At 42.2% G+C, this 13677-nt stretch overlaps 2 protein-coding genes across 8 annotated transcripts in view; both read left to right on the plus strand.

The window, feature by feature from the left end:
• The window catches only part of LOC119567937 (olfactory receptor 6M1-like), a 39417-nt gene that overhangs the window by 13305 nt on the left and 12435 nt on the right, over nucleotides 1-13677 (plus strand). For 2 of the 7 annotated variants that reach the window (XM_043527233.1, XM_043527235.1), the window contains exons 3-4: nucleotides 6750-6962; nucleotides 10341-11493. The exons of 3 other annotated variants lie outside the window; for them this stretch is intronic. In XM_043527233.1, coding sequence (XP_043383168.1) covers nucleotides 10350-11333 — 984 coding nt within the window. In that variant the 5' untranslated portion in view covers nucleotides 6750-6962; nucleotides 10341-10349 and the 3' untranslated portion in view covers nucleotides 11334-11493. Of the gene's footprint in view, nucleotides 1-6749; nucleotides 6963-10340; nucleotides 11494-13677 lie in introns of those variants that run through there. 2 more of the 7 variants (XM_037915834.2, XM_043527234.1) reach the window with 2 other exon arrangements.
• On the plus strand, nucleotides 2859-3942 carry LOC102947946 (olfactory receptor 49-like). Its single transcript, XM_037915825.2, has one exon. It carries the CDS (start codon nucleotides 3055-3057, stop codon nucleotides 3841-3843), a length of 789 nt encoding a protein of 262 aa, XP_037771753.1. The 5' UTR covers nucleotides 2859-3054; the 3' UTR covers nucleotides 3844-3942.

The following is a 13677-nucleotide window of genomic DNA, read 5'->3' on the forward strand; positions in this document are numbered from 1 at the left end:
GACTGTACCGATTGTCTCAGAATTCCAGACCTGGATTGACAGTGGGTAACTCTCGTGCGTTCCTGTGTCAAAGAGGGAAGAGTTACTAATGCCAGGTCATAACATTTACCTGACAGAACCTTGGCAGTGTGAGTGAATTTGTAACTGTTGTATTTTGTTAGCTCAGTTTATAACTTTACTCTGTTTTATTTAAAACAGTGAATTTATGGATCTGAGTGGAGCTAAATTCACATCAGCTGAGGAAACGACCTGTAGCAATTAATACTCAGATCTATCAAAAGATGATTCAAAAGCATGTGCAAATTCATCCCTCTGTATTTCAAGAGAAGTAAATACCAAAATTACTTACAATGTCTGAAACACTAATAAAGGAAATTCTGATTAGGATCCTATTTAATATCACAAGCAGCCGTGTCGTACAGTCCCACTCATCCATTAAGCCAGCTCTCTCTTAATTAGTTTTAAGACTTTAAGTGTAACTGAGAGAGCAGGACAAATTTATGAGGGGTTTGTATGATGGGGTTGGTTGTGATGGTGGGGGAGCAGGGCTAAGTAGCCCTGTGGGTCCCTTCCCATTTATGTATTGAGTTCATGGTCATGCTTCAGGATTTCAGCTGGTCACTTGTGGGGGGTCAGGAAGGGATTACTCTCCACCTCACCCCACAATGTATTCTGTTTTATGTTTGTTTTTCTTTGATGCCTTGCATACCACAGTTCAGAGAATTTCATATTCTGGCTACTGCAGTGGATGGGAACATTTTTCCCCTCTGATATGTAAGTCAGACCAATTCCTTGAAATACAGCATATCTCTTAGGTAGCATATCTCAGAGGCAGATTTTAAAGGAAGTTAGCCACCTAGTGGGATTTTTGAAAGCAAGACATGCCAAACTGGCACTGATTTCATCTTTTGGTGCCCAAATAGCTTTAACAATCAGACCCTGAGTGTCAATTTAGACATTTCAAGTAATGCCAAATTTGAGTGTTGTAAAAGGTTTAAAAGTGTGTGTGTGTGTGTGTGTAGGATGGTAGGGTTATATAAAGAATAGGGAGCATCAATAAGGGACAGTTGGTTATTTATATTTTCTTTAGCACAGCGGTCAGGATCAATATGTTGACTCAGAACCACAGCTGGAGTAAATTGCAAAAGCTCAGTTGAACTCAGTGGGGCTACACCAATGTACCCCAGATAAGAATCAGGCTAATTACTCGTCTTTTTTTGCTGTGCGTGTGTGGGGCCTATGGGCCTTGCATTCCATATATACCTAAACCTCCCCGGGTGATCTTGGGAAAGTCACTTGGCCTCAGCTGTTCCCATCTGTAAAATTCAGATAATACCTCACACGGGTGCTGTAAGAATCCACCAGTATTTGCAAGGATCTCTGATACAAGAGTAATAAGGCCCATGTGATTCTTATGTAGCAAACGTGGTCAATTTTTTTTGTCAAGGTCAAAGTTCCTTGGTCAAGGTATAGTTAAGGTTCGCATCCCATAGGAAAAAAAAAACCAAAATAACAATAATGATAATCAGTAAATAAAAAGCTTTTGGGGTGCATTCAAGAGTGTCTCGTGGTCTAGATTTGGCCCACAGTCCACCTATTGGCTGTATAGTGTCTAGAAAACAGGGTAACAGTTCTGTAAATAGCTGGTCAGCTCTCTAGTTGTGCTCGCTGTGTTCTAAGAAAGCAGTGGGAGGAAGTGTACGTATATAGCCTGGCTTTGCTTGTTTGGGAATATCAAACCAAGACAATTATTTGGGGACCAGCTCTTTCTTCAGGTTTCATTTGTTATATAATCAGCAATAGACACGTCAAACTAGTTTGGCAGAGAACATGGTTTCCCAGGCTATCTCAGAAATTCTCTATTTCCTTCATTAGCTTGTGAGCTTACAATACCTTGAGTGCACATCTTGTCTGTCTCATAGGCCTCCAGAACATTGTGGTTGAATGTGGTATAACCTGCTGGTTAGGCACTAGCCTAAAATGGGAGGCACCCGGTTAAAATGCTGGCTCCAAGTAAGGCAGAGCAGGGATTTTAATCTTGTCCTCACATGTTCTAGCACTGTACCCTACACACTGGGCTCTAGGTTGGAAAAGAGTGCTCTCTACAACTGCCCAGAAATGCTAGCCTGGACCAGTTCATCTGTTTCACAGTTTCAAGAGAATGATGCAGAATGAAAACAAACATTGAAGCCCTAAAATGAAATTGTTTTCTAGCCGGCATCTCACTTTCTTCCCCTACCCTGGTACCAGATTGCATACGTGTTTCAGACACTATTTTTTACTGCGCCTCCCTCACACACAAATTCCCTGTGTGATCTTCGGAAAGTAACTTCGTCTAAGCTGTTCCCATCTGTAAAATTCAGATAATACCTCACACGGCTGCTGTAAGAATCCACCAATATTTGCGAGGTTCTCCAATACGAGAGTGACAAAGGCCCCATGTAATTCCTGTGGACTTTGTAGAAACAGGGTAAGATCTCTTTAAATAGTTGGTGAGCTCTCTCTACTTGTGCTCGCTATGGTCTGAGATTTAGAAGGCACCAGAAAGCACTGAGAGGAGCTGTATGTGTATAGCCAGGTGTTGCTTGTTTGTGAATACTGAGCAAAGACAATTATTTGGAAACCAGCTCTTTCCTCAGGTTTAATTTGTTATATAAAATACAGTAGACATATCACCTTAGTTATCCTGGGAACTCATGTTCTCTGTCAATCTCACTAATTCTGTCTCCTTCCTTAGTGTGTGATCTCGAGTGTTCAGCTTTTCTGTCTCACAACCCTCCAGAACATTGCTGTTGAATCCATACATGTGATAGATAAAGGTTCATGCTCTTATTTTTTTATTGTTGCTCTTTCTACAGGGGAAACTGAAATCGGAAATGGAGGAAGCAAATGAAACCACAGTGGCTGAATTCAGGCTCTTGGGGTTTTCCGGAGTTCATGACAAACTCCAGATGTTTCTCTTCTTTGTTCTTTTACTGACCTACTTGGTCACACTAACCGGGAACTCATTAATCATTTTCATAGTGTGGGTGGATCACCGACTCCATACCCCCCATGTACTTTTTCATCAGCAATCTGTCCTTCTTGGAGATCTGGTTCACCTCGGTCACAAACCCCAAGATGCTGTTGAACTTTCTCTCAGACAGCAAAACCATCTCATTCCTTGCCTGCATGGCCCAATCCTACTTCTATTTCACCCTGGGAGCTATGGAGTTCATCCTTCTTATGGTCATGTCCTTTGACCGCTATGTTGCCATCTGCCACCTGTTGCGATATGCTGCCATCATGAAACAGAGACTCTGCATTCAACTAGTTTTTGTTTCTTGGGTGGGAGGTTTCCTGGTTATAAGTTTACGGATGGTCCTGGTGTACCAGCTGAGATTCTGTGACCCGAATGTGATCAACCATTTCTTTTGTGACAGCACCCCCCTTTTCCAACTCTCCTGCACCAATACCCAACTAATTAAGAGGGTAGATTCCATTTTGCAGCCATCCATAGTGTTGACTTCATTATGTTTAACCATGATCTCATATGCTTCCATCTTCTACTCTATCCTGAGAATCCCATCTGCCACTGGGAGGCAGAAAGCCTTTGCCACCTGCGCTTCCCCTCTAACTGTTGTAGCGATGGCCTATGGAAGCTGCTTTGTTTTGTATGGCAGGCCCACAGGGTACTTATCTCTGGAAATCAACAAAGGGGTGGCTCTGTTGAACACTGTAGGGTACCCATTCCTCAACTCCTTCATCTGTAGCCTCAGAAGCAAGAGTGTTAAACTTCCCCTAGGAGTTGCTTTCAGTCATAACAGGACAAAGTTGTTCCCCAAGTTGTGTTGTGCTTCTTGATGGAGGCAAGACATGTAATACTAATAATTAGGAAAGCATAAATCAGTGTTGCAACATGTAGCCAAATTCTGTGCAATAGCCTCTTCTACATCTGCTTTTTTTTTAAAAAAAAGTTTGGTCAAGTCTATTGTTTGGGGAATTAATTCAAATTCTTTGTTTCATTCTTTTCAAAAGTGCTGGACTAGGAAACACTGGATACCCAGGTGTGTGGCTCCACAGAACAGACACAACATTGACAGAAGCAAGTTACACCACTAAGGGCCTCATAATCATTGATGGGTTTTATCTTCACAATCTCACCCCCCAGCTTCTATAGATGGGAAAATGAGGCACAGAATAGACTAAGTGCCTTGCCCAAATTTACCCGTGAAATAGTTAATTTGGTCTGCAATTTTCAAATGAGTGTTTATTTTGGATTCAAGGGTAGTGTGGTGCCTTACTCAGGCTTCTTTGAACAGCTCAGCCTAGTTTCTTATCTCTCCATCTTACTTCTGGTCGGAAAGTTTTTAATTAAGGCCCAGATCCTTCTCAATAGTTCTAACACTTAGTGCTATTTTGTCCATTTTGTAGTTGTGCAATTGTTTTTTCCTCCTTCCTAAGTGTACTGACTTGTAATCGTCTCTCTTGAATTTCCTCTTGTTGATTTCAGACCAATCCTCTAATTTGTCAAGACAATTCTGAATTCTAGTACTGTCCTCCAAAGTGTTTGCAACCCCTTGCAGCTCGGTGTCATCCATAAATTGTATAAGCACTTGTGACAGAGTCGGGCCAAATGGCTACAGGAGAGTAATAGAAGGCAGATATATTAGCCCCAGGTTAAGTAGGTCCCTTTTCCCTGGGTAAGGTAACAGGGAAGGTTCCAGAACAATCAGGAAACTTCTAGAGACAATTAAGACAGACAGGCTGATTAGAACACCTGCAACCAATCAAGAAGCTTCTAGAATCAATTAAGGCAGGCTAATCAGGGCACCTGGATTTAAAAAGGAGTTCACTTCAGTTTGTGGTGTGCGTGTGAGGAGCTGGGAGCAAGAGGCACTGGGAGCTGAGGGTGAGAATGCAGACTGTTGGAGGACTGAGGTGTACAAGCATTATTAGACACCAGGAGGAAGGTCCTGTGGTGAGGATAAAGAAGGTGTTGGGAGGAGGCCATGGGGAAATAGCCCCGGGAGTTGTAGCTGTCGCACAGCTGTTCCAGGAGGCACTCTAGACAGCTGCATGCCACAGGGCCATGGGCTGGGACCCGGAGTAGAGGGCGGGCCCGGGTTCCCCCCAAACCTCCCAACTCCTGGTCAGACACAGGAGGAGTTGACCTGGACTGTGGGTTCATGAAAACAGCCAAACTGACGGCTGCTGTGAAGCTCAAAGGTGAGCAAATCCATCAATAAGTGCAAGACCCACCAAGGTAGAGGAGGAACTTTGTCACAAACTCCGTTATCCAAGGCATTAATTAAAATATTGAGTAGTAGTGGACCGAGGACTGATGCCTATGGGACCCCCACTAGATATGAACCATTCATATCTACTCTCTGCGTATGGTCTTTAAACCAGTTTTGTACCCAGCTGATGATAATTTCATCTAGACCACATTTCCCTAGCTTGCATATGAGACTGCCATGTGGGATTGTGTCAAAGGCATTGCAATCTAGATAAATCACCTCTACAGCCTCCCCCCATTCATTAAGCCAGTAACCCTCTCAAAGAAGGCAATTAGGTTGGTTTGGCATGATTTGTTCTTGACAAATTCATGCTGGCTATTCTTTATAATCCTACTGTCCTCTAGGTGCTTACAAATTGATTGTTTAATAATTTGTTCCAGTGTCTTTCCAGGTATTTAAGTTAGGTTCCCTGGGTCCACCTTGTTTCCCTTTATAAAGTTTTTACTATGTTTACCCTTCTCCAGTCCTCCGGCAGACTGCAGAATCAGGAGTCCAGATCTCCATAGTGGCTTGGAAAGTCTCAGCAACAGGGCCCAATATATATACCTGAGATTTCATCACTCAGAGAAAAATTGTAGAACCCTGTAATCTTCCTAGATTATAGCTATTGGTATGTAATGACTGTTCAGGCAAGCATGTCCTGCCGTAAGTCTCTGATGCCATATAAACTTTAATTATTACTGCAATAATACAGTTGTCCTGACTTGGTGTTGCTTATCTTTGGATAGAAGTCTATTCTCTCGTCTTCTTTAGTAGTGGCCTCCAAGATAATACGGCTCTCAATCCTCTACTGGAACAATAATCTAACCTTTCCATTTGATTTGGTAAAGAGAATGTCATTCTGGCCCATCTCAATATCAAGAAATTCACACCGAAACATGGTATAACACACGTACAGATGCTCACCTCTTTTTGACCGAAAATACGGATTTAGCAACACTGACAGGGTCTGGAAGTTTCATGCTGGTTTCACTGAATTGGGTCAGCCACATTTTCACTGCAGCATTTTCCACCTGAAATGTTTCAGTTTTTCTGAGCAAAACAATGTCTCAAAATTTTCTTACTTTTATTTTAAAAAAACAGAAACATTTTCAATGGTCAGAACGGAAACGAGGCGTTTCAGCTCTGTCATGGGGCACGCGAGGATTTGGGGGGGGTTACTTTTGCATTCACCAAAAAAAGAAAAAAAAATTGGTTCAACCTCAAAACACTTTTATTTGTTTTAATTGCAAGTCACATTATTCACTCAGCTACACCCACAAACACACCCTGATTTCCTTAGGATTTTCAAAGATTCCTAAGGGATTTGAGCACCTGAATCCCCTGGGAGCGCTGTGCATAACTTCCTTAGGCTCTTCTGAAAATTGGAGCCATTAAAAAGATGACAATTTTTGTGTTCAATTTGATCACATATCTCAAGGTGTCCTATGAGATTTCTTGCCTCTGGTAATTTCCCACTGGCGCTGCCAGAGCTCAGGTGAAGTCACGGCACTTTCAAAACCTTATTTGAAGAGTGGCTGAAGGCAAAGTTTATTTCCCAGATGGACAGAGGCAACATGCTGGGAAGAGCCACAGAGACGGAGAAAGCAATTCCTCGAAAGAGAGAGAGAGGTGGTTATTTCATTTCTAAATGACAGCATCCGTTCCTCAACCAGTCTGAAAAGGTAAAGAAATGTAACGAAGGTACGCTATTCCTATTTTCTGATGTTCCACAGTTCATAAATTCGTAGATTAGAAGGCCAGAAGGGACCATTTTGATCATCTTGTCTGAAATCCTGTGTAACACAGGCCAAGGACTTCACAGGAAAAACTCCTGGAACAGAACTTTTAGGGAAAAAAAAATCCAATCTTCATTTTAAAATGGTCAGTTATCAAGAATCCACCACAACCCTTGGTAAATTGTTACATGGTTGATTATCCTCACCGTTAAAATTTACACCTTATTTCCAGTTTGAATTTGTCTTGTTTCAACTTCCTTCCAGTGGCTCATGATATGTGTTTCTCTGCTACATAGAAGAGTCCATTTGCTCCTCATGTCCGTACTTTGGACTCTAACCAAGTCACCAGGCTCTTAAACTTCCCTTTGCTAAGCTGAATAGATTGAGTTTCCTTGAGTCTATCACTAGAAGGTCTATATAAGTGGGACTTTAGCTACTGCATTTATGCCACTGCTCTACAAAAGGGGTATAAAAAGAATTTAGCAAAGAATACAGAGTGGTGGAGCAACAGAATATAGTAGTGAAATTCAGTCTATGTTTAGATTATTGAAGAAAAGGTTCAGAGATGACTTTGTGGTGTACAAACGCCTACATGGGGAAAAGATTTCTGATAGTAGAAGATTCCTTAATCTAGCAGAAAAAAATATCCCATGGTTGGAAGCTGAAGTTAGACACATTCAAACAAGAAGTAAGGTGCACATTTTTAAGGGTGAGAGCTATTAAGTATTGGGGCAATTTACCTAGAGATGTGGTGGATATTCCATCACGTGAAGTCTTTACACTGAGTTTGGATGTCTTTCTAGAAGATATCCTCTACTTCAACCACAAGTTGTGGGCTAAATGGTGAAATTATTAGATACAATCAAATGGTTTATGGGATGTTGAGGGCAGATTAGATCTTTGTTTGGCAACTGATGAGTTGTGTGCTCTGGGAGGCAACTGGGGGTAAATTTGAGGCACTGAGTTTTTTATTATAATTCTGATGCAAAGAAAATAAAATTTCCTGATTAAATTAGAGGTCATTAAAAGCTTAAAAGTTTCTGAGCTCAAATGTAGCAGTTGTATTAAACAGGCTTATCATCGTTATCACTGATAAATATTTTACTCTTTACAGTAAATATACTGGGGTTTATAGTAAATATAATAGTGTTGTGAACATTTTTTATTTTAAGAGTTCACCAACTTGAAACGTTAAAAATATTACTCCAGGTCAAGCATAAGTGTGGGGATGGGACTATAATAACTTGAACTTGCATTGTGTGAGATGTTATAGGATAAGTCTTAAGGAAAATCATCTTTGAAAAAGACTCAAGGGTCGTGGTGAAAAATCACCGGAACATGAGCTCCCAGTTTGGACCTGTGACCAAAAAGTCTAATGCCATTCTTGGGTGTAAAATCAGGGGGATACTTAAAAGGAGAAGAGATGTTATTTTTTCTCTGTATTTGGCACTGGTGCGACCACTGGTAGAGTCCTGTGTCCTGTTTTGGAGTGCGCAGTTGAAGAAGGATGTTGACAAAGTGGGGAATGTTCAGAGATGAGCCACAAGAATGACTGCAGCTTTGGGAAAGATTACTTATAGTAACGGACTCAAGGAACTCTAGGTCACTGGATCACAGCCATGGGGGACAAATAGGCCAGTCGAGCAGACAAAAGTAGAAGTAGATCGAATGGCTGAGAGCTGAAGCTCAAAAAATTGAGGCTGCAGCTCGGGTGCACATTTTTTAATCATGAGGGGAATTAACCAGTTGAATAAGTCACGAAGCGTTGTGGCTGATTCTCCATCCCTGGTAACGTTTAAACCAAGACTGGATGGTTTTCCTCGTTTCTAGTTCAGAAGGAATTATTTGGAGAAAGTTCAATGGCAGAAGTTATACAAGAGGTCAGACAAGATGATCATTCGTGATTTTATAGGTCTCTACCTACCCCTCCATAGTCCTCTGTTCCCCAAGATGAAGAGTTCCAGTCTTTTAATCTCTCCTCATTTGGAAACTGTTCCCTACACCTAATTATTTTCATTACCCTTCTTTGTACCTTTCCCATGCCTAATATATATATTTGGGATTTGGGCAAACTATGGATTTATTTGGATTTATATGGTGGCATCATGATTTTACTGTCTTATTATCTGTTCCTAACATTCTGCTAGCTTTTTTGACTGCTGGTGCACAAAGATGGAAAAGTTTGCAGATGAGACAAAGTTACAGAAGATAGTTAAATGCAAAGGAGAGTTACAAAAGGATCTCACAAAACAGGGTGATTGGGAAACAAAAAGGCAGATGAAATTCAATGTTGAGAAATGCAAAGTAATGCACATTGGAAAGCATAATCCCAACTATACATATAAAATGATGGGGTCTAAATTAGCTGTTCCCACTGAAGAAAGAGATCTTGGAGTCAGTGTGGATAGTTCTCTGAAAACATCTACTCAATATGCAGCAGCAGTCAAAAAAGCAAACAATGTTAGGAAACATTAGCAAAAGGATAGATAATACGATAGCAAAAAACATAATGCAACAAAATAAATACATACTATGCCCACACGTAGAACACTGTGGGCAGTTCTGGTCACCCCATATAAGAAAAGATGTATTAGAAATGGAAAAGTTACAGAGAAAGGTAACAAAAATGATGACGTGTATGGAACAACTTCCATATGAGGGGAGATTAATAAGACTGGGACTCTTCAGCTTGGAAAAGAGATGACTATGGGGGGATATGAGAGAGGTCTAGAAAATCATGACTGGTGTGGAGACAGTGAATAAGGAAGTGATATTTACCCCTTCTCAGAACACAAGAACTAAGGGCCACCTGATAAAACTGATAGGCAACAGGTTTAAAACAAACAGAAGGAAATACTTCTTCACACAACGCACAGTCAACCTGTGGAACTCATTGCCAGGGGACGCTGTGAAGGCCAAATGTATAACTGTGTTCAAAAAGAATTAGCTAAGTTCATGGAGGATAGCTCAATCAAGGGTTATTAATGCAGATAGTCAGGGATACAACGCCATGCTTTGGCTGTCTGCGCCTCTGATTGCCAGATGCTGGGAGTGGACAACAGGGGATGGATCACCTGATAATTGCCCTGCTTTGTTCATTTCCTCTGGGGCACCTGGCACTGTCCACTGTCATAAGACAGGATACTGGGCTAGATGGACTATTGGTCTTACCCAGTTAGGCTGTTCTTATGACAACAAGTTAGGGAAGGAATGGAGTTACTAGATAAAATCCTATGTTTTGTGCGAAGTGGGGCTAGAAGATCACCAGGGTTCCATCTGGCTTTAAAATGTATGAATCTGTGAAAATGGCATTCACTTATTTTCACAGTTACTCTTTCCACAGCCAAGGCTGATGTCGGACATGCAGGAAAGGAATGAAACGGCTGGGTCTGTGTTCATCCTACTGGGATTTTCCAGTCTTGGTGAGAAACTGAAGATTTTCCTCTTCCTGGTTCTTCTCCTCATTTACCTGATCACAATAACGGGGAATGTGGTCATCATTTTCATAGTGTGGGTGGATCGCCGACTCCACTCTCCCATGTACTTTTTCATCACCAATTTGTCCTTCTTGGAAATCTGGTTCACCTCGGTCACGAGCCCTAAGCTAATGCTGAACTTTCTGTCAGTCAGCAAAACCATTTCATTCCATGGCTGCATGGCTCAGAACTTCTTCAATTTCGCCTTGGGTGCAACAGAGTTCTGTCTCCTAGTGGTCATGTCCTTTGATCGCTATGTTGCCATCTGCCGCCCTTTGCAATATGCCACCATCATGAAGCAGAGACTTTGCTTCCAACTGGTTCTTGGTTCATGGGTGGGAAGTTTCACGGTTATAAGTTTACGGATGCTCCTGATTTCAAAGCTGAGATTCTGTGGGCCAAATGTGATCAACCATTTCTTCTGTGACAATTCTCCCCTTTTCCAGCTCTCCTGCACTGACACCCGTGTGGTTAAGAGGGTGGACTCCATTTTGATGTCAACTTTAGTACTGACTTTGTTATGTTTAACAATGTTGTCTTACATGAGCATCTTCTTCTCTATTCTACAAATGCCAGTGGCCACAGGCAGACAGAAAGCTTTTGGTACCTGTGGCTCCCATCTCACAGCTTTGACAATTGCCTACGGAAACTGCATTGTGTTGTATGCCAGGCCTTCAGGAAGTTCCTCCTTGGATGTCAAAAAAGGGGTGGCTCTGTTGAACACCGTACTGTACCCTTTCCTCGACCCCTTTATCTACAGCCTCAGAAACAAGACCGTGAAGCTCGCCCTGAGAGAAACCTTTAGTTGTAGTACTGTAATGTTGTTCCCCAATCTGTGCCACAGTTCTGGACAGATATAAGTAAAGCAAAAGAAAAAAAAACTCACCAGAATAATGAAAGAACCAATCTGTTATGATTAGCAAAATTATGTGTAATAGTCCTTTCTCCATCTGCATTTTTTAAAATAAAAGTTTTGTCAATTCTTCTTTACAAGGAAATAATTAGAATTATTCAGTCTCTCTTGAAAGTGCTGATCCGTCACACGCTTGAGAGAAATGGGTGATTATCCACAGATCAGACACATCACTCATAGTAGCAGGTCAAGCTTCTTTCACAAATTTCAGCCAGACACATGCTAAGCACTTATTTATTCTTTCTGCCTCTGGTCTCTGGGCATTCACAGCACCCTGGTGGAAGAGGAAAGCATTGTCCTGGTATTCAACAAATAGAAAACTGAGGCTCTGAGGGTATAAGAAATGAATTGCCCAATATATGACAAAAGGTCTGTGGCTGTGCTTGGATTTGGAGTCTGGCTCCTGAGTACAGGGTCTTACCAATTCAACGGGCCAATAGCCCGTCCCGCACAGGTAAATACTCAGAACCCAGATACAGCCTAGCTCCAGTTTCAGACTCTCGTTATTTCTATCATTACATGTGGAGTGTTAGTCACAGTATGGAGGTTTCTAAAATACAGAATGAATTACTAGGGAGAGGTTCTTCAACTATTGAGCCTGGTGGTTAGGCTACATGCATGGGATGTGAAAGACCAGTTCAACTCCCAGCTTCAAATCAGGCCATCGAGTGATTGGAACCCACATCTCCCGTGTACCAGACGTGACCCAAGCTGTTGGGCAGTAGGGACAGAGCTGAGCTCTCTAGGGTGACCAATATTACCGCACTGGAGGAGAGGAACCGTTTCACACACATGTCAAAACTCTCGGTTTCATTCTGATGCAGAAGGAAAACGCACTTTGAAATCATAAAATGGAATTCAAAAGTTCCGACTAGAATCTCTCTCCTTCCCCCACCTTCCCTTTCATTGCCATGGTACAAGATAAATACCGGAGAGGGAGAGGAATTATTTAAGCTCAGTACCAATGTGGACACAAGAACAAATGGATATAAACTGGTCGTTAGGAAGTTTAGACTTGAAATTAGACGAAGGTTTCTAACCATCAGAGGAGTGAAGTTTTGGAATAGCCTTCCAAGGGAAGCAGTGGGGGCAAAAGACCTATCTGGCTTTAAGATTAAACTCGATAAATTTATGGAGGAGATGGTGTGATGGGATAACATGATTTTGGCAATTAATTGATCTTTAAATATTCATGGTAAATAGGCCCAATGGCCTTTGATGGGATGTTAGATGGGGTGGGATCTGAGTTACTACAGAGAATTCTTTCCTGGGTATCTGGCTGGTGAATCTTGCCCACATGCTCAGGGTTCAGCTGATCGCCATATTTGGGGTCAGGAAGGAATTTTCCTCCAGGGCAGATTGGAAGAGGCCCTGGAGGTTTTTCGCCTTCCTCTGTAGCATGGGGCACGGGTCACTTGCTGGAGGATTCTCTGCTCCTTGAAGTCTTTAAACTATGATTTGAGGACTTCAATAGCTCAGACATAGGTGAGAGGTTTATCGCAGGAGTGGGTGGGTGAGATTCTGTGGCCTGAATTGTGCAGGAGGTCAGACTAGATGATCATAATGGTCCCTTCTGACCTTAATATCTATGAATCTAAGATCAACGAAGCATTCAGACGCACCAGTTTTTACAGTGCTTTTCTGTTTCACCTCTAGTTATAAGTGTTGAAAAAAAAATCACTTGGAAAGATGGAACGCAAATAATTAATCCCAAGAAAGAATGTGCTGAAATAGACTTTGCTTTTACTGTTTAAAACTAAATATCCCCCCCAACCTCCCATTCCCACAGTGTATCAGAAAACATTTTAACTGATTCATCATCCTGAAAACATTTTCTCTGGTGTGGCGAAAAGGCCCCTGCGGCAGCTCAGCACTTCTAGCACCACACGGGGCACTGGCCTCAACCTTGACTCAAAGGAAAGAGCAGCCTGTTCTGAGCCACGCGCACGGCGGCCTGACGCACGTCGTCCCATCGTGATGTCCGTGGGATCGGTGCTGACTCAGAGAGGAAATCCGCCCCCCGTTTCTGGCAGCACAGTGCAACCTAGCACTTTGCCCTAACTTTCCTAGTCCCCCAGAAATGTCGGGCTGTGTAGCCCATAGGGCTAGCTTAGCCTTTATTACCTTCAACTGTAATGCAAGGAACCGACAGGCCTGTATCCGGTAAGACATTAGCTTCAGCAAGTTAGCATCAGTGTAGTGACTTGTAATAGGCCGGTAACCTTTGGCAAAGACCGGTGGTCTGACAGGTACCCTCCGATCGGGGGGGATTTGGGCTAGCTTGCTCAATG

The sequence above is a fragment of the Chelonia mydas genome, chromosome 13 (assembly GCF_015237465.2).
Source record: "Chelonia mydas isolate rCheMyd1 chromosome 13, rCheMyd1.pri.v2, whole genome shotgun sequence".
In the NCBI taxonomy this organism is placed as follows: Eukaryota; Metazoa; Chordata; order Testudines; family Cheloniidae; genus Chelonia; species Chelonia mydas.

What these genes read in the sequence shown, in the direction of transcription:
- LOC102947946 (XM_037915825.2), top strand. Translation starts at nt 3,055, where the DNA reads ATGTACTTTTTCATCAGCAATCTGTCCTTCTTGGAGATCTGGTTCACC.